Raw genomic sequence first — 19,002 nt, 5'->3', positions numbered from 1 at the left:
TAGAGCACTTTGCAGAAGAGAAAAAGAAATTGGAGATGCGGGGGATCGAACCCCGTGCCTCTCGCATGCAAAGCGAGCGCTCTACCATTTGAGCTACATCCCCATGTGCTGCTTTGCGAGCTAAGCAATCATACCTGATACTATATCAAATGTGCTAATTGGTAACTAGTCCATCCAATCATTTCAGTGTCTTTCATGAATTCTCTCTCTATGTTACGTCTGCTGAAATACGTCATTTAACTTGTTCAATTAACTGCCTTCATTACATCAGTTAATAATCAAACAATTTCCATATGTTGTGGTCTAGTAAATTGATAATTTATTTCTCTCTCCAGAACAATAAAATATTCGGTCAGATCATTCATTCAAACTCATTTACCAAGAATGTTCCTGAATTGCTCCAAATATCTAAATCCCTTTTGAAACAAATGATAGGAGTTCATCCGTTTGAGGACTGAAATGATGATTGTGGAACCGTCAAGAACTAAGGCTATCCATATACATTAGCATACAAGAAAAATATTGTAGTGACAATAAAAAGGCGGTATTAATACTGTAATAACTACTACTCAAAAACACCATTGCATGAGATGTACGAATGGCCGTACCATAACACTCCTAATACTTGAAAATCACCTGCAAGAACTTGGAGATTAGTTGAATATGGGGAAAGGGCCTCATGCATGCCTTCGGAAAAAGGTTAGAATTGACAACTGTTCCTGCCTTGGCGGAGGAGGAGCGAGCGAGAAAGTAGAGAATCTTTCGCTTTGGTTCTGAATCCGATCTGATGTGATGATCAGTTTTAATTAATTATTAAAAAGTGAATCCCCTCCTGCATGTATGCAAAGATGCATGCATGGAATTAAGTAGTACGTACGTACGTACGTGCTGCATCTTTTTCCCAGTGAGTTGTGTTGCATGTCATGATGATTCCTTGAAGGGAAGGGCAAAATACCCATAATAAAAAGGAACAGACGTACGTACTTGGAAGATACTCCTACTTGATGGCGAACCTGAACTGAAACGTAAATAAACACATACTCCTACGACATTTATTCCATTTTTCAGAAAGTGACAGCTGAGAACTGCTCGAACAGGGCTTTTGTTTTTCTCCCAACGAACGAACTGCAGTTTCCTGCCCTCATTTTCAGTGCCTCTTTTTCCCTTTTTAAACTGGATGACGAAAAGTTGCCCCCCCAAAATCCATTGACAACAACATGCGGTTTCTACCTAAAGTCAACCGCGAAGACAACACATTTAAGCTCGTTATACGTTTTTTTGGTCAGTTGGTGTGAAGCAAATTTGGCATAGTGCTTGTTTTGTTGCACATAATCGTGCAATTTTGTTACTTCAGTCAAATTCAAAATTATTTCCATTTGTTTTGGAACAGAAACATTGAAGAAAATACAAAATATATGTAGTATAATTACACAAATAGGATAGCGTAAGAAAGCAATAATGTGATTATTGGCTTGTTTCTGGTTTGGGCCGGACAATCAAAGCCCAGCCCATGTGCGTTATGTAGGCCACTCGACTCTCTGGTATAAATGTTTGAAGTATTGGCACTAGTGCTAGGGGCACATATTTTTTCTTTGGAAACATATGATGACAGTTTAGATTAATTTTACTTCTATAACAAAGCTAAGAGTTGGACGTTCTACATTGCATGGTTCCAAATAGTACCAGTATCCAATGCCATTTTCTCTGAATTAATGCTAGAAAACAACAAGAGATTGTTTTCTTGTGGGCTTGAATTAATCTTCATAGGTTCAAGATGATATTTAAACAAAAAAAGAAAATCAAAAATATTAATATTCTATACTCTGACAGAGTATACATTTATACCTTGGGATGCATGTCACTTAATTTCAATTTCAATTTGAATATCATTTTTTGCATGTGTGGCATCCATTCAAGTTAATACTACATACGCTGTCAATGCATATAATGTATAATTAAATCAAAAGTGTATAGATTACTGGCCTTGACCAAAAAAAACATGGCGGCTGGAGAAAGAACTATATATCAATGGCCCCGGGAAAAAAAAAAGATATTTAGTAACCGAAAAGAGAGAAGAAAAGAAAGAATTTCATGCTCCAAAAAGTCTCCCGAAAATTCCATAGAAATAAAATAGTAGTAATACACTAGGCCGTCTCAAAAGAAAGAGAAGCGGTGTGCACGCGTGACGGAGAGCGCGTGTACTACCACACCCAGCCCCCAACTTTTTTGCCCTTCGCAGGCCAAGATAATGCCCCCCTACTCCGCGACTGCAAAGCTACATTTACAAGTCATTCTCTTCAACCATTGAATACATGAATCCAGCGGTCAGTACACCGCGTCCGCATACATAGTGGAAACACGCCGACATTTCTCACCATTTATTACCCCAGCCTCCAAATACCGAGCCCCACTCCGAATCTCTAGCCTTGGTCCGAGCCTATGCCTTTCTCTTTCTCTTTTTTCTTTTTGGTCTTTTCGGTTCTTGAAAATATTTAATATAATATGATATTTCACGCTGCTTTGATCCCTTTATCTTCAGCCCAGTCTGAAAGAGAGCTCAACTCTTGGACGCACCCTCTTTGCAAAGCACACTACTTATCTTTAGAGAGAGAAGAAAAAGCTGTATAAGTTTATACATTTATGTAGTGTATATGTAAATAAGCAGAAAAAGGCGAAGCATTTTTCCCTCTACTGTTGGCAAGCCGAAAAAAATGGAGCTTTTGCTGATTTTCCATTTATAAGTGAGTTAAAAAAGCACTTTCATTAACAGAACCCACCTGAATTTCTTACACAGATCACTGAATACTTAGTCATACAGGCTTAAAGTTACTGACTTTACTGCTTTAATCTCAAGTTTTGAGCTTTATCTTGAGCTAATTATTTTTATATGCTGACCCTTTTTGTTTTTATTTGTGATTGTGGTGCAATTTTGGTTGTTACTGCTTCTCTGTGTGGTTTTCTTTTGTTAATTATGGTGAAATGAACTTTGAATTTTTGTTTCCAAGGTGTTAAAAAAAAATTTTTTTGGTTACTCATTCTGGTACTTCAGGGCTTCGTAGTTGGATGGTATGCGGTGGTTTTGCGAATTGATGTAATTACAGGATATCTTTTAGATGTTTAATGCATTGTTGCAGTTGCATGTGTCTTTTTGAAAAAAAAAAAAAAAAATTCCGGAGGTTTCTTTCGTGCTTTGATGGCAATACTAGTTGAAGATTTCTGGTGTTAATGAGGAGGTTGAATCATGTAGAGCTAAATTTAGCTACTTTATAGACAAGCCTGTTATTTACGTTTAATGAGCTTTGCTAGTTTTTTGTCGCATTTATATGGAACGATACTTATTGGTATGTAATGTGGTAGAGTCATGATCGAATTTCTGATTATAAACCATAGTTCCTAAATATAATGATATTTTCGATCTTTATGTTTCAAGAAAAACTTGATATAATGATAGAAGACGCAAACTCTGCTGCTTTTGGCTAGAAAAGACTCTCAGTATAGCAATTGAGAGTCTTGTCGCTAAACAGTTCTTTCTGTGCTGTAATTGGTTTGCGGCAGTACAAATTTCCACTCAAATTTGAACTTGCAAGTAAATCTCATTCATTTTCACAAGCACCATAGTATCATAGTGGGGAATAGTAGGCCACATTATTAGCTTTTTTTTCCTTCTGTTTTTTTTTTTTCTTTTTTGCATGTATGTGGTAGCAAATGGACTCCCCCCCCCCCCCCCCCCCCCAAAATACCAAAACCAAAAAAAAAAAAACTTAAGAGAAGATTTATTTACTCGATTAGTTTTGGTTGTTTTGCAGAATCTGGAGTGGAGACAGTTGGTTTTGCCAAAAGCAGTATCTGCTTTAAGCTTTTGTACGTCAACTCTGGATTGGACGGGCTTTTCTCATGGGCAAAGTTGATTTTGGATGCTAAAAATTAAGCCAATGTTTAGTGGGAAAAATGGGAAACTTGTATTGGCATGCCTCTTTATGAAAGGCTCGCATTTATGAATTACTATGGACGAACCATTCTCTTTTGAGTTGTAATGAGATAAAACCTCTATTAAGGAACGAAAAGCTTGAGATGTCCTCGTTGTTCGATTATTTCTTCTTCTTCTCTTATAGGTGCTCTTGACAACATTGTAAGCCACCACCTCAGACACACAGATGTTGCAGAGGCAGATACTGTTCAAACGGCTGCAGGAAATGCAGCACCAGCAGCAACTTCGGGAGTTAAGTGATGCAAGGCAACACAGCTTTGTAAATCAGTTACCTTTTTTAACTAAACAGACTTCTGCTGGTCTTCACCCACCTCCAATGAATGGAATGCCTGTCCATGATACATCACAAATGTTTATGGTTGGTGACATTAACTTGATGCAACATGGCACATCACCAATTATGCAAGGGGTTCCTAATGGATTGGTTTTTTCACAAGCGCAAGGTCAGGCCATTGGTTCAAATGGGGTACTACCAGAGCAATTTGATGCGTCTTTATATGGGAGTCCTATTGCAAGCTTAGGGAATAATATGAATCCATACTTTCATATCCAAGAAGCATCACATAGTTCTGCCAGTATGTTGAACAGGGGCAATAATAACCAATGGGAGATACCGGAGATGCACTCATCAACTATCAACAACTCCCTTGGGAATGAGCAATTCAATGCATCTCAACAGAAAGTGTGCTTTTCAGATAAAGCATTTGTCTCCCAAAATGTAACTGAAGATAGGAATATGTTTGGACGACTTCTCTTGCATGCTTCAGCTGATGGAGTTCGACCTGCTAGCTTTCAGCAACAACATGCCCTTCAAACTCATACGGGAATGAATAAATCTGGTTTGAGACAACAAGAAGCTGGTCGCTGTCTACCCTCTGCAGGGAAAACATCAAAGACTGCAACTTCACTGGACCCTTTGGAAGAGAAAATTTTATTCAACACAGATGACAACTGTTGGGGATCATCTCTTGGTCAACAAAGTAATGTGGGTCTAGCAGGCTTTGATAGTAACGGAGAGCATGCAGATTTTATGGGCACTTATTCTTCAAATCAGAGTGGTACCTGGAGTGCTCTTATGCAGTCTGCTGTTGCAGAAGCATCTAGCAGTGATACTGGACAACAAGAAGAGTGGAGCAGTTTAACCTTTCAGAACCCTGAGCTCTCAGATGATAATCAGCAGACAAATTACATTGGTGATGGGAAACAAAGTAGTTGGGTGGATAAAAACTTACATAGCATCTCATCTCCCACTTCAAAGTCTGAGATTTCATTTCAAAATTCGAATCCAAATTGCAGCTTTCCTACACTACAGCAAAGTCACAATGTGGTTAGACCAAAACAGGGAATGCATCTAGATTCCCCCCATGATTTTGTTCAGCAGTCATCTAAAAATGCTCACAAGTGGTTTGAGCAAAATCCTCAACACAAGGCAAATGTTGAGGGATGGCAACCGATGCAAGCACGTCAACTGTTGCAAAATGCTTGGCACAATCAGCAATCTGAAGATTCCCAAAATGATAGGCATCAACCAAGCATATTTCCTTGTACGATGAGTGGCCAATCAGGCACTAACCTAATAGGTAAAATAATAGAAACCTAATAAATCGGTGAACTTTATGTTTAATTTGATGATGATAAAGAATGTTGTCGATCTTGTGTTGATGGTTTATTATTACAAATAGAAATCTTGATAGCTTGCGGAGAATTAATGGTATACATGTGGCAAATCTTTTGCTTGACAATGAATAGAATTTGATCCAGCATCAGAGGTCTACTTGACTCTTTTATGCTGTAGCGAAATGAAAAACCAATTCCATTTTTGTATTGTTTTGTGGGGCAAGCCTGTCATAGCAGACGTCAAACAAAAGGAGTTTCATGCACTTTATGATGACATTTAATTGTTGATGCCCCTCATATGCAATGCAAGATTGCCATATCTAAGTGGCTTTACTTTTAGTGTATCACCTCTATTGTAGGAAATGAGCTGAATGAAAACGTGTGGTTGCACGAAAGTGGGTCTCAGCCGATGGTTTGCGGAGGTCAAAGGTTACCTGATCAGGTTGGTTATCACTTTTTCCAGTATTAGCAATTTCATAAGTAATGTTTAGGAATGCATATTTTGTTGTGGACAATATGAAACATGGTTTCTTTTTGCACTTCTGTTTCACTGTGCCTGGAGCAATCAGAAGCAAGCGTATGTTCGACAGTATGTTGATAACATTGCTAATGTTGGGATAAGCTCAGAAAAGGTTATCTCAATCATGTATTACTTCACAAAGATGATTATAATTGTTTTCTTCAGTACCTTTTTTACCCGAATGCCATGTTGTTATGCATCTTTTCCCACAGGTTCTCTCTGCAGACTTTGAGACAAACTCAAGAGCATCAGAGGAGTTGCCACCTAGAAATAATGCTGACTCTATTGCTGCACTATTTGATAGTTCAGCTGCCTTTTCTGGCCAAAGAATCAGTTATAATCCAAGGTAACCATAATCTACTCCATGCTCAAGGTTTCTGCTTGGCCTGCTTATACGTATCTGCAAATATCTGAATGCTAACCAGCAAAACCATTCTATTTATATGAAGATTCTTTTTTATGCGTTAGACAGACACATAGAATCTTCTTACATACTCCTCAGACAGCACTACTGCCCCACACTTTGGTCTGGGTACACCTTCTGGGAATTCTGATTTATATCTTCTGTTGCAGTGGAAATAGGCTTCAACTAATGAACAAGGCTGACAAATCTGTGGAGATTAGGTCTGGGACACACTTGTGCTCAAGAGATTTGGTTCCATCATCTCAACTATCCCAAATTGAAAATTGTAATTTGTTTTATACTACCTCTGCTTCACAAGGCTTCAATTTAAGGTTGGCCACTCCATCTGAGCGCCTCCCAAAGTCATGCTCTGCTTTTGGTTCTCCATCACTGGTTAGTCGACAAATTCTAATTTTGTTGTTTTGAGTTATTGGAAGACCATAACTTCATGACTCCCTCTAGTTTCTAGTACGTTGTCTATTTGGTTGGAAGACATGGTCAAAAGGCACTAACTTGATGTATCAATTTCCAGGCAAGTTCAAGTGCAATAAATGCTTCAGGTCCTTTGTATCTCAACAGCCGGCTTCAAAATCAGTGGCTTGCTGTTACACCTGTGGAAGGTCAAATGCCCCATGTAGCACTTCCTGCTTTTACAGGCATACTTCAAGCGAGTGCTGCTACCCCTGAAGCATCTGATCTGTTTCAAACCAGTTTGCAAGGTGAAGAATTTCCAAGATTAGAGAGTCTGCCAAATATGTCCCAAAATTCACCTAGTCAGACAGAGGTGCTGCAATCAGATGTGCCCAATGTGTTCTCAGTTTCACTTTCTTCCCCAGATTCAACAAATATCAATGCACATACTGCTAGAGGGGCTCAGCTTCAGCAGTACAAGCAAATCTCTTTCCAAGATGGAGTTAATATCAAAGAAACAAATGCCTGTTCACCAACAAGACAAGGTTATGACTCTAAGGAAGACCAGATGGATCAACTGAACCCATCAGGAGTATCCACCCCTTTTACACATGATACATTAGATCATGGGCATGAAGCTGTTGGGAAGCATATGTTAGGAGCACGTGCTACTGCCTCTGTTCCAATGAACACTGCTACACACTGTCGGGCATTTGATAGAGTGGAGCACAGAGACAACAATGCTCCTAATGTTTCTGGGAATGATAATGATGTTTCTCTCAGATCTTTGAGTCCCCCTGATCTCCAGCAAAAATTTACTCTGCTACACCAGGTGCGCTATTTTATTAATTTGGAAACTGCACCTTGTGACATGGTGCTAGTAAAATATAACGAATTTGAACATAGATTTTGTTCAGCAGGTAAATGGACATGCAAGGATGTTATATGGGCTTAAGTCAGGGGTCACAAATTTGGCAGTGGGTGACCAAAATCCGAATTCACAGTTAAATTCTGACAATGAGCCTATGACTTGCTCATCAAAGGTAATTAGAGATCAGCCAGGCAAACCTTCATCTAAGGTCTTCATCCACTGTGGAATATTAAAGTTCGAAGAAAATGGCATTCATAGTCATCCTAAAGCGCAGTCCCAAGTTAATGTGCAAATGGCCCCATCCTGGTCTGAACCCAGTGGAAGTATGAAGAATGGGCAGATGCTATCAATGTATGATTTGATGCATTCTAAGGAAGTTGCTAAACAGTTTTCAATTGGGCAAGTAAATTCATCTATTGCCAGTCTACCAAGCAGCATATTGCCAAATTCAGCTACCGAGATGGTACCAGCTAAAGAGCTACAACCTCTATTTGTCATGCCATTAGATGACGGTCAACGAAATTTGGCTGTTTCTGCTCCTAAGAAGCGAAAACTTGCTGCCTATGATATTCTTCCATGGCACAAAGAAGTAACTAATGTTTCGCAGCAGCTTCAGAAAGTTAGGTGTGTAAACAATCTGCATAACTTGCTGCAGTGTTTGTTGCTTGTCAGACTTTCTTTTGACTGTCTTGACTGTCTATCGAATTCAATATCCTTAGACTTGGTATAATTGATGGAATGGCTCTTTTCGCTTATAAAGCAAAGACATAATTTTCCTTGATTTTTCATCATCACTCACATTATGAAATAGAAATTTATATATGATACATGTTATTCTCTCCATCGTTTTTTCTTACAATTTCTGTCTTTATTGTTTATTTGGAAACAAGAATGATTAATACTTATACATAGCTTACAATTGACAACAAATTTTTACTGCAGCAGCATGGCAGAATCCGAATGGGCATTAGCTTCAAATCGATTAAGTGAAAAGGTAAGTTAGTGATTGAAGGAAGACTCAGAGCTCTGAACAATGTAGTTAGATTTTCTCGAAGCTAAGATCTGCTATGATTGAGATTCAAAAGAACCAACTTCTAGTGATCTGTTATCTTCAGGTAGAGGATGAAGCTGAAATGGTGGAGGATGTATTTCCAATATCTCGAGCAAAGAAAAGGCTTTTATCGACAACACAGCTTACGCAAAAAATCTTTCGACCTGCACCAATTGTCCTCTCACCAGATGCCTTGTCAAACGCTGAGAACATGATATATTTTGTTGCTCGATTAGCCCTGGGTGATGCTTGCAGCATGACGAGTAGTTCTAAAAGGCCGCCTCTCACCAGTGACATGTACGTTTTTCTTTTCAAGTTACTCACTTTCATTCCTTTTTATACCAAAAATGATAATTTACAGCACCATAGATATCTATTATCATGTCTATACAGAAATAAATAAATAAAATAAAAATAAAAATGAAAGAGTTCATGCCATAACAATCTGATGTTCCATATGTGTCATCTAATTGTTGGATTTAATTGCTGTTTAGGTCTTCTAAGGATCTGAAAACCTCTGAGAGAGTTGGTCAGCTGGACTTTTTCGAAGCTGTAGAGAAGTTCATTGATCGAGCCAAAAGGCTTGGAGATGAATTGTTCAGGTAAGAAAAGAATAACCTTGCAAGCCTTTATAGGTTTTGAATTTTGAGAAATTTTGACCAATATGGCATGAGTTGGAGGAGGAACCTAGAAACTACTGAATTTTAGATTCCTGTTTATGCAGAATTTGCTGCTGTTTCTCCTGCCAAAAATCTTGAGTTGTGCCATTAGCTTTTAATTAGAAAAGGGGGGTGAAAAAGAATAAACTTTAATTATGTTAGAAGTATTGTGCAGCACACTGGGCAAATGAAAGATCTCAATATTACACGTTCATTATTTGTTTGTCTATTTCTGAATTTTTTTGCTGCAGACTGGACAAGACTCTGTCATTTGTGGACATAAAAGTGGATTCCCAGGAATTGGAGAGGTTCTCTGTCATAAACCGATTTGCTAAGTACCACAGTAGGGGACATATTGTTTCAGTTAATACATCATCCTCTGGTGCAAATCCTGGTGTACACAAAACGTCCCCTCAGAGATATGTCGTAGCACATCCAATGCCTAAAGTGGTGCCAGAAGGGGTTAATTGCATCTCCTTGTGATCCTGAACGATCTAAACTAAGTCTTTGTAGTACTTATCCCTTTATTTGCAGTCTGCAACTCCATACTTGGCCTATGTTGGAAGAATAGAAAATACCTATGCTTGGAACGCATTAGTGGCCTGGGAGCTGGAATAGAAAATCAGGGACAAGCTCCCTGCTAGCTAGGATGCCGGCTGATCTTTTTACCACCAAGAGGGGTTTGCTGCTGTGAAATTTTGAGGGAATTTGTACTCTTCATTTATATATGCCCCCGATACATAGCAAGTGAATCATCCCCTCGATAGCAACTAGGTGAGGCAACGTGCAGTTAAATATATATCATCAGGATGCAGCATAACTGAATTAAAATGTAATAGAATGGTAGATTTGGATCTGCTTGGCCTCCCATTCTCTGCCTCTTTGTTGTGCTCATTCTTTCTTTTCAGGATTGTATGCGGGTGCGGGCCTCTTGAAGACCAAGAAATCAGGTGAAAAAGCAATTTTACACCTTTTTTTTTTTATAATCTTTGATGGACACCTATATTTCTCGACCATATTAAAAACCTAACTAGGATTTTGGATTCATGGCAATGCATCAAAATTTTTTGGGCAAGGCTCTCGTCTTTTTCTGAGTGCCCTAAGCTAAAACTCGTAAGCAATTTTGTTGGGGTAACCTCTCTGTCACTTGCGTAAAGAAAAATAGGGAGCTTCTGAAAAAGACCCTTCATTTAATTGTTTTTAATCTTTGCTGGCCAGTGCCAAGGTTTCGGAAAGTGATTCTGTGGCCCTCCCTGTCGACAATGGAGGGTCAGAATTTTTCAATTTCGATTCGGTGAGAGAAGAACCTCGGACCAAGATTACCTTTCGTTTATCCTTTTCAAGATCTTTTGACTGAATGCTGCTGCAGTGACACGTCATCAAATCCAGATTGTACCCTTAACGTTGACCAACCAACCAACCAACCAACCAACGGCCATTGTGTCTATCCACTAAAGACAAGATTCAGCATCTGACTGAAAATCATAAATCATATGATTGCGGGAAAGCGATGTGACATAAAAAGACAAGAATTCGCATTGATATGGCGTATCATATCATGATCCCATTCGGTATAAAGCAACCCAACAACAATTACACGCAGTCACACACGCACACACTAGCCGTACACTTCGTACCAGTAAGTTTTTTACAGTAGGATCTTGTACTAACATCCATGAATGCAGAAGAAATGCGTATGTATGTGTGTCCAACGCGCGAGGGGTTGACATATGATTGGGCGAACAAACTAGAAAAAGGGCCTTCTCTGTCCGAAGCCGAGATTTGCTGACAGCAAAAGGGGCTGTCTTTGATTTTGCGCGTCTGTTGTGTCTGCGTATTGAAACATTCCAACATTTTGAATTCTTTGGCACTTTTGCAGTTATTCTTTCCCACCAATCATCCATCATCAGCACGTGAGATGCCCTTTCTCTCTCATCAGGCTTGTAAGGGTGGGACCCCATCCTTCCAAACCTGAGATTGTATTGTTGAATTGTATTGTGGGCTTTCCCCAATTTTCTGTTTTTAATAATTTGGTGGATTTTTATCAGAATTTTTATAATTTTAGTGGTGATTGATTTGGATTTACCGGGGAGCGGAGCGTGGTCCTATTCTAGATGTGCAAGTGTAATATGCCTCAACTTTTCTTTTTTTATTTTTTCAATATAAAGTGACTGATACGGTTGCGAGCAAACTCCGAGAGTGTGAGTATTGTTGAGATTGTGATAATATGAATTGGACGATGCTGCTGCCTGCTCCAAATGTTCCTTGTTGGTTGCCTCTCGCCGACTGTAACTGTATCCCTTTTGGGCTTCGGGTCATGCCCTTCTAGTATTAAGTGTACTTGTATAAATACCCGTGATACGCACAGTAGATTACATTTTTTTCCGGGCAATGTACAAGAAGGGATCAGAAATTTTTTCCTAAATTTGGATATCAAGAACTTTTGTAAATGGGTTCCAATTTGCAACAGCAATGTAAATTGCTGTTCAGCTTCAGAGATTAGGAGGAGTTCCCCGAGCTTTTTATTTGGTTTGATGGTCCTAGTTTCACTTTCGTCTGGGATTCCTCAAGTAGATTTCTTTGAGAGGCTCCTGCTGTACCAAGAGCCTTTCCAGTTTGAAATATGATCCATGCAGTTCTAAAAACGTAGGTCTTGGAGGCGGAAATGGCACGGACATAAAGAAACACTACAACAAAACGGTACATAACCAGGTGGTCAAGGGGTTAGTATTATTGTCTTAGGCCACGCTTCCAATGATTTTGCCATTTCCAGCATCGTCCCTCTTTTCTGCCTGATTCCTTCCCAAAAATCTCAAGAAACATCCACAAAAAAAAAAGGAAAAAAATCATCTACATCAAGAAAATATTTCTATGATATGTCAATCAATGCTCATTTATTGTAGAAGCATGATTTGTTGTACTACTTTGCAGTCTTTACCCCCTCCACAGAAACCGGGAGCACCATAAGTGTTCGTGGTCTGAAAAGAGAAAGTAAGCCCCGTCTTGTGGGCTAGCTGACTTCATTGTAAACTCCCTTTCTACTTCTTGGGCTACCTTTTCCTTTTTGTATCAACGTAAAAGAGCTACGTATCGGGCCTCTGATGTCAGCGGACTGGGCTTAAGAGCTTTTGGGTTACTCAGAAGCAAAATTGCAATCTAGGTTTGTTCCCGAAGCTCAACTAGATAGCACCTTAAAATCATCATACGACGAACAAGAATCAAGTTCGGGAACCTTTATAGGGGAAAAATCCAGAGCTCGAGGCCCAACATTCTCTTCTTTTTTTTTCGCGTCAGAAGCCCCGCATTCTTGAGTTGTTGAGTACGGACCAATGTAATACTCTAGTATGCCTGCCAATAATTAAAAAATCACTGGGACCAGATAAAATAAAATAAAATAAAAGTAAGTGTCAGGACAAACAAATCAAAAAAATTTTTTGATAATGGCTGATCTAGAATATTTCTGCCCAAAAGTCCAGCTAACAACGCAGCACCAGAAGCCAAAATACCAAACGCGAGCCAAAAAAACAAGACAAACAAACAATAATAATTGATGGAAAAAACCAAAGGTGTACAACGTAATAATAAAAAAAAGGGAAATTTGCCAAATTAGTCCCTAACATTTTCACAAAACACTTTTTTAGTCCATAACATTTAAAATCAGCCAGAATAGTTCCTAACATATAAATTATGAGCCAGTTTGGTCCTAATGTTCGTATTTGCTCTTTTTTCCGGCTAAAAATAGTACACCGGCATAATTTCAAGGGCAAAATCGAAAAAATTCGTTAATCCATAATTTTGCAGCCCTCAAACTCTTCCACCGCTTCTTCAATTGATTCTCAACCTACTGCTACTAGGATGGAGAATTAACAAGAAAAATTGAATGAAAAGACAGAAATATCAAGACACCAAAAAGAAGTTTCAAGAAATATCAAAGCCACCAAGAAAAAGTTTCAATCTCGAACAGAAGATTAATGGGAAATCTACTAACCTGGCTAGAGGCTATGACAACAAGGTCAATCATGAGTTGTCCAGAAAGAGGACATCTAAATTCCGGAGGTGGAAAATTAAGCAAAAGGCTTTGTGGGTTGGAAAGCTTCAGCTTCAATTCTTTCAAACAAGACAGAGCCTGCATCTGTCACAATCAGCGGCTTCCAATGCATAATCATCTTCTTCCACAATACTCTGTACCAATATCTGCAGTTCCCTCATATTGATTGCTCAAATTTGGTAAGAAAGCTGTTGGAGCATTTTGGCAAGTCCACAGGCTATCTTTGCTTGAACGGAGCCCATATTCCTCCGTCTCTATTCAGCCATTGACCCAATCTCTTCTTCTGCTTCTGACTTCGTAAAATCATCCGTCCTTGCTCCTCTTAACCAAGGAATCAGCAACATGGGTTCTCTCAGGCAGCTATGGTTATTGAGAAAAAGACCCTTTTCAGTTTGGAAATCTCTGAATTCGATATCAATTTCAACAAAGAACTCATTTTTATCTTCTTATTTGGAAAATAATTCTCTGCACCTTCTTAAACCCACAAAGCCTTTGGAAAGCTTCAGCAAAAGGGTGAGAATCAATTGAAGAAGTGGTGGAAGAGTTTGAGGGCTGCAAAATTATGGTAACGAATTTTTTCAATTTTGCCCTTGAAATTATGTCGGTGTACTATTTTTAGTCGGAAAAAAGAGCAAATATGAGCATTAGGACCAAACTGGCTCATAATTTATATGTTAGGAACTATTTTGGCTGATTTTAAATGTTATGGATTTAAAAAGTGTTTTGTGAAAATGTTAGGGACCAATTTGGCAAATTTCCCTAAAAAAAAAGGTTGTTGTTCTGGTAGTGCTTCGAATCTTTATTATGAGTTTCAGTGACGTGACGAGTCGAAAATGACAGGAGAAGAGAAAGATTCCCCAGCTTCAAAACTCAATAAATCAGCTAGACACGAAGATGGAAAACTCGATACCAGGTCAAAATACTAACCACCAATCAGAAAGCTGAAAACACACAGCTCGGAAACCCAGAATGGCCAACCCGCACGTCCTGGTGATTCCTTTTCCTGTGCAAGGGCACGTAATTCCCTTGATGGAGCTTGCACAATGCTTAGTCGAGCATGGCTTCATAATCACATTCGTCAATACTGAAGTCACTCACGAGCGGGTTCTCGATGCATTGGCAGATAAAGGTTTATTGGATGATCGTATTCGTTTGGTTGCGATCCCCGATGGACTGGAATCAGAGGAGGAAAGGAAGATCCCTGGGAAGTTAGCCGAGGCCATCTACAGAGTCATGCCCGGGAAACTTGAGGAGTTGATAAGAGAGATCAATGCATCAGAGGAGGAGCCAATTACTTGTGTCATTGCAGATCAGGGTCTTGGGTGGGCTCTGGAAGTTGCAGGGAAGATGGGAATCAGACGAGCGGCCTTCTTGACAGCAGCAGCTGCTTCCTTGGTCTTGGGATTTAGAATTCCTTGCCTCATTGATGATGGGATAATAGACCACGATGGTGAGAATTTCATATTTTTTTTATGTTACTGCTTACAATTCTTAGCTCCTACCCTCATTTATTCACAATTAATAGCCCATCACAGTGTTGTAGAAAAGCTAAAAATATAGCTCCATGTATTTTATATATGCATGCACATGCATCTCTAGTTCTCAACTTGGAGCGAGCTTCAGTTTTTAGACAAGAATTCAGTTCGACAGAAGACTAAATAGTTCAATTAAGTAAAGCCTGAAGGTGATATATTTTGTATCAGGAACTCCGATAAAGAAGCAGACGCTGCAGCTTGCACCGACCATGCCTTTGATGAATACATCAGACTTTGTTTGGGCACGCGTAGCTAACTTGGCTTTGCAGAAAATCATTTTTGGAGCCATGGTGCAAAACAACCGACTTGTGAAGTTGGCGGACTGGCTGATTTGTAACTCAACTTATGACCTTGAGCCTGGAGCATTCGACTTGGCTCCAGAGATTAAGCCTATTGGCCCGCTCCTAGCAAGCAACCGCCTGGGGAATTCAGCAGGGCACTTCTGGATGGAGGACTCAACCTGTCTGGAATGGCTCGATAAGCAACCACCTGGCTCAGTGATCTATGTTGCATTTGGCAGCTTTGCAACATTTAGCAAACCTCAGTTCGAGGAATTAGCTCTAGGCCTTGAACTCACTAACAGGCCATTCCTGTGGGTTCTGAGACAAGATACGAAAGATGGGACCAATGCAACTTATGTAGAAGGACTTCAACACAAAACAGCAACTCAAGGTCAAATAGTGAGCTGGGCACCGCAGCAAAAGGTTCTGAGTCATCCTTCTATTGCTTGCTTTTTGAGTCATTGTGGTTGGAACTCCACAGTGGAAAGCGTAAGCAACGGAGTTCCCATGTTATGCTGGCCTTACTTTGCTGACCAGTTCTTTAACCAGAGCTATATATGTGATATTTGGAAGGTTGGGCTAGGATTCAAGCGAGACGCAAGTGGGGCAATCGCACATGGCGAAATAAAGAACAAGGTGGATGAACTGCTAGGTACAATGACGTTCAAGGAGAGAGCTTTGCATCTCAAGGAAAGACTGATGAATAACATTGGAGAAGGAGGAAGCTCCCACGAGAATTTCACCAATTTTGTTGATTGGATGAAAACACAGAAGAGCTCTTGACATATCCAAGTCACAATATAGTTTTCGGAATAATGCCCTCAAAGATTGATGATTTCAACATCCTCTGTGTATCGAATCACAAAAAGTACTGGAAGATGTGTTTTCTCGATGCAGTTAAAATTTAGAATCTTGTTACGACAAATGTCGCCAAACATATGAACCAATAACACCTGTGTTTTGCATTATGAGTGTCCAAGTAACAAAATGTCATTTGATTACTACGACAGAAACATGCACTAGGTCTTGAACTCACCAATATGCCGTTCCTCTGGGTTGTAAGGCGAGATATAAACAATGTGACAGGCATTGCACTGACAGAATACAGGGAGGAGGGCCGCTAGTTGGTTGGGCACCTCAACAAAAGGTCTTGAGTCATCCTTCTGTGGCTTGCTTCCTAAGCCACTGTGGTTGGAATTCTGCCATTGAGGGCGTTAGCAATGGTCTTCCATTCCTTTGCTGGCCTTACTTTGCAGACCAATTCCTTAACCAGAGCTACATCTGTGATGCATGGAAGCTTGGAGGACGACTCAACCGAGATGAAAATGGAATTGTTGGACGAGAAGAAATAAAGAATAAGGTCGAGCTGCTTCTAACTGATCAAGGATTCAAAGCAAGGGCGGCCCTGGATTAAAAAGCAAAGGCGATGAATAGTACTGCTACAGAAAGCGGACGCTCTGGAAAGAATTTCAACAATTTTGTCAAGTGGATTAAGGATGAAAGGAATGATTCCTGCTCTCAAGAGGCCTGACAGCCACTTGTGAAACCAGTTTTACTGGAAAATTTTAGGATAAATATGTCCATCTAGGACAAGATAGCAAACTGCTGGCTCAAATCAATATCATAATTAGACCAAGAATAATTGGATGGATTGCATAATAGGGCAAGAGTCACAATACTCAGTGGCCAACATTAGTTGCAACAGTCTTTTTAAGTTTTTTAGGGAGTAATGGTGATCTGTCTTTCTGTATCTCATTACCTCAGGAACCAAAGTTTTTGTGAAAAGTAATCCTTCTTATAGAGAGAGACTACAATCGTCAATCAACATTCAGATGGACAAGTTCCGGCCCTTCAAGAAAATAGAACAGGTTCATGTTAAACAAGTTACTATATGAAAGAATTTTCAAGTCAATTATTCTGCTTTCCATCCATCTAAAAACAGGACTTTCGCAATTTCTGCTAGATTCTTTGAAGAAGGAATATAGATAGTAGACACCTTAAATTTACAACCTAAGGTAGTTAGGGGACTCATCCAGATAGAAACTTAATAGCAAATCTGCACCATTCAGGAACTTTACCTTTAATACAAATAGCAGGAAAGAAGGAAAATTACATATCTTCCTCTTGAGCAAAACCATAAAAAGATTTTCGCACGCACTTCTCTTCTTACAATCATGTAATTTTGCATGATAGTTGATCAGTGTCAAGTAATCAGAGAAGAAATTTAACAACTGAATTCTCAAGACCAACCCCTTTACACTTCGCGATTTTGCCTGTGGATATTTAAATATGGAGAGATGTGATCCTTAACAATTTCAGTTCTCACGCCCCGCTGGACAGACTGGCCCGGCCAGCCGGCATGGGCTGGATCTCTTGCTGGTCTGAGGAGCTCAAAGATGATAACAGTGATACTTTAGATCATTCCTGCCACACTGGTTTCATAGTAGAAACCCGTGTCATTTTGTTAAGGAACATATTGAATTCTTACTAAAAATTTGTACTTTAAAATTTTGTAACCCAAATGCGAGCATATATTGCTTCGATTTCCAAATTTATGCTAACAAGTAACAACTAGACCCTTTGAGCTCACCGGATTAACATAATGGGAAATATATTGTACCAGCCTGAGCCGGCCAACTTGTAAACATTGGGAACCACTTGCACGAATTGGTGACAATCTTAAGCATGGGTGGTAGCAAAGACCCTTCCACGAAATATCGTTCAACAGAATTTGCTCCCTCTCATTGGGAGTGAAGAAGAAGAACTCCAACTCAGATGTCTGAGTTGGTTTAGGACGCCAGTAATTCTACAAGAATGGAAACAACAGTAGATACAACCAAAAGAACACCGTATTGCAAATCAAATACCTCATGTAACAACAAACTCAAGCATAATCAGACAAATAAGCGACATCACGACAAAGAGGAGAAGTCGATAAAACTTAAGCCAGGTCATGATGGATTGGAATCATGGGAGGACAGAAATGACCTGGGCAACAAGTTGACACTTACTATCAATTTACCAGGTCATGCCGGTGATGTGAACCTGGAGTCGAACATAAATCAATCAATGTGATAGTGATAATATCACATGCATTATTGCTGATGAGACCATGGGATGGGCGCTAGAGATTGCAAAGAAAAATGGGAATCAAGACAGTAGCCTTCTGGCCAGCATCAGCAATCAGCTTCGCTGTTAGCCTTGAAATTCAGCATCCCCAAGCTCACAGATGATGGGATCATAAGTAGCAGCGGTAACATTACTGACTCGTTTCAGATACTAATATTCTTTGCCAGAAGCGTTGGAAAAAAGTATTAGGGTTAAGTTGGATTATTTTATTCTCACATTGTCCCTAAAACCATCAGCCAATTATTTTCCGTTATCTACTCAATTTGGTCACGTCTTCACTTTCGCTCCTATCCTAATGTTTAGCAAATTTAAGTACTTGCTTGCTTCGTCCAACTCACTTTACATCATTCTATTTTTTGGAATAATCATTTATATTTTGCTTTTATGAATTGATTCATCATATAATTTCAAAGCGTCATAGTAAGTTAAACAACTTTCTAACTAGGAGTTAACGAAAGAAGTTCACATGGAAATCAATAACTAGTACTT

At 39.4% G+C, this 19,002-nt stretch overlaps 2 protein-coding genes, 2 long non-coding RNA genes and 1 other non-coding gene across 11 annotated transcripts; 2 read left to right on the top strand and 3 right to left on the bottom strand.

The window, feature by feature from the left end:
* Positions 1-30: 30 nt before the first annotated feature.
* TRNAA-UGC (transfer RNA alanine (anticodon UGC)) lies at positions 31-103 on the bottom strand. The gene has a single exon. It is a non-coding gene; the product is annotated as a tRNA-Ala (tRNA).
* A 2,205-nt stretch (positions 104-2,308) lies between these two features.
* Positions 2,309-10,376, top strand: LOC113701487 (uncharacterized). Of its 6 annotated transcripts, none has more exons than XM_072058677.1 (12): positions 2,495-2,741; positions 3,807-5,568; positions 5,965-6,047; positions 6,175-6,237; positions 6,338-6,471; positions 6,699-6,921; positions 7,061-7,771; positions 7,860-8,434; positions 8,753-8,804; positions 8,926-9,158; positions 9,356-9,463; positions 9,772-10,376. In XM_072058677.1, exons 2-12 carry the CDS (start codon positions 4,155-4,157, stop codon positions 10,001-10,003), a joined length of 3,828 nt encoding a protein of 1,275 aa, XP_071914778.1. In that variant the 5' UTR covers positions 2,495-2,741; positions 3,807-4,154; the 3' UTR covers positions 10,004-10,376. The 6 variants fall into 6 exon arrangements, with proteins under 6 accessions (XP_071914781.1, XP_071914778.1, XP_071914779.1 ...); XM_072058678.1 differs by having other exon boundaries at positions 7,857-8,434; positions 8,756-8,804; positions 9,772-10,095; XM_072058676.1 differs by having other exon boundaries at positions 7,857-8,434; positions 9,772-10,095.
* Positions 10,377-12,219: 1,843 nt separating this feature from the next.
* LOC140011166 (uncharacterized) lies at positions 12,220-13,648 on the bottom strand. Its single transcript, XR_011818431.1, has 2 exons — positions 13,509-13,648; positions 12,220-12,868 (listed from the first exon to the last, which is right to left on the bottom strand). It is a non-coding gene; the product is annotated as an uncharacterized lncRNA (long non-coding RNA).
* An 888-nt stretch (positions 13,649-14,536) lies between these two features.
* On the top strand, positions 14,537-16,352 carry LOC113700473 (UDP-glycosyltransferase 83A1-like). Of its 2 annotated transcripts, XM_027220948.2 has the most exons (3): positions 14,537-15,018; positions 15,272-15,807; positions 15,958-16,352. In XM_027220948.2, the coding sequence occupies exons 1-3, from the start codon at positions 14,538-14,540 to the stop codon at positions 16,165-16,167; spliced, it is 1,227 nt and encodes a 408-aa protein (XP_027076749.2). In that variant the 5' UTR covers position 14,537; the 3' UTR covers positions 16,168-16,352. The 2 variants fall into 2 exon arrangements, with proteins under 2 accessions (XP_027076749.2, XP_027076748.2); XM_027220947.2 differs by having other exon boundaries at positions 15,272-16,352.
* Positions 15,163-18,723, bottom strand: LOC140011167 (uncharacterized). Its single transcript, XR_011818432.1, has 2 exons — positions 18,396-18,723; positions 15,163-16,789 (listed from the first exon to the last, which is right to left on the bottom strand). It is a non-coding gene; the product is annotated as an uncharacterized lncRNA (long non-coding RNA).
* Positions 18,724-19,002: the final 279 nt, after the last annotated feature.

The sequence above is a fragment of the Coffea arabica genome, chromosome 7e, assembly GCF_036785885.1.
Source record: "Coffea arabica cultivar ET-39 chromosome 7e, Coffea Arabica ET-39 HiFi, whole genome shotgun sequence".
In the NCBI taxonomy this organism is placed as follows: Eukaryota; Viridiplantae; Streptophyta; class Magnoliopsida; order Gentianales; family Rubiaceae; genus Coffea; species Coffea arabica.
This window is presented reverse-complemented; position numbering and strand designations above follow the sequence as displayed.

Excerpts from the sequence above, each read along its gene's own strand:
- LOC113701487 (XM_072058676.1), top strand. The coding sequence starts at position 4,155 with ATGTTGCAGAGGCAGATACTGTTCAAACGGCTGCAGGAAATGCAGCAC. Across the intron at positions 6,922-7,060 it reads CTTTTGGTTCTCCATCACTG|GCAAGTTCAAGTGCAATAAA; the intron begins GTTAGTCGACAA and ends ATCAATTTCCAG. Across the intron at positions 9,464-9,771 it reads CTTGGAGATGAATTGTTCAG|ACTGGACAAGACTCTGTCAT; the intron begins GTAAGAAAAGAA and ends TTTTTGCTGCAG.
- LOC113700473 (XM_027220947.2), top strand. The coding sequence starts at position 14,538 with ATGGCCAACCCGCACGTCCTGGTGATTCCTTTTCCTGTGCAAGGGCAC. Across the intron at positions 15,019-15,271 it reads TGGGATAATAGACCACGATG|GAACTCCGATAAAGAAGCAG; the intron begins GTGAGAATTTCA and ends ATTTTGTATCAG.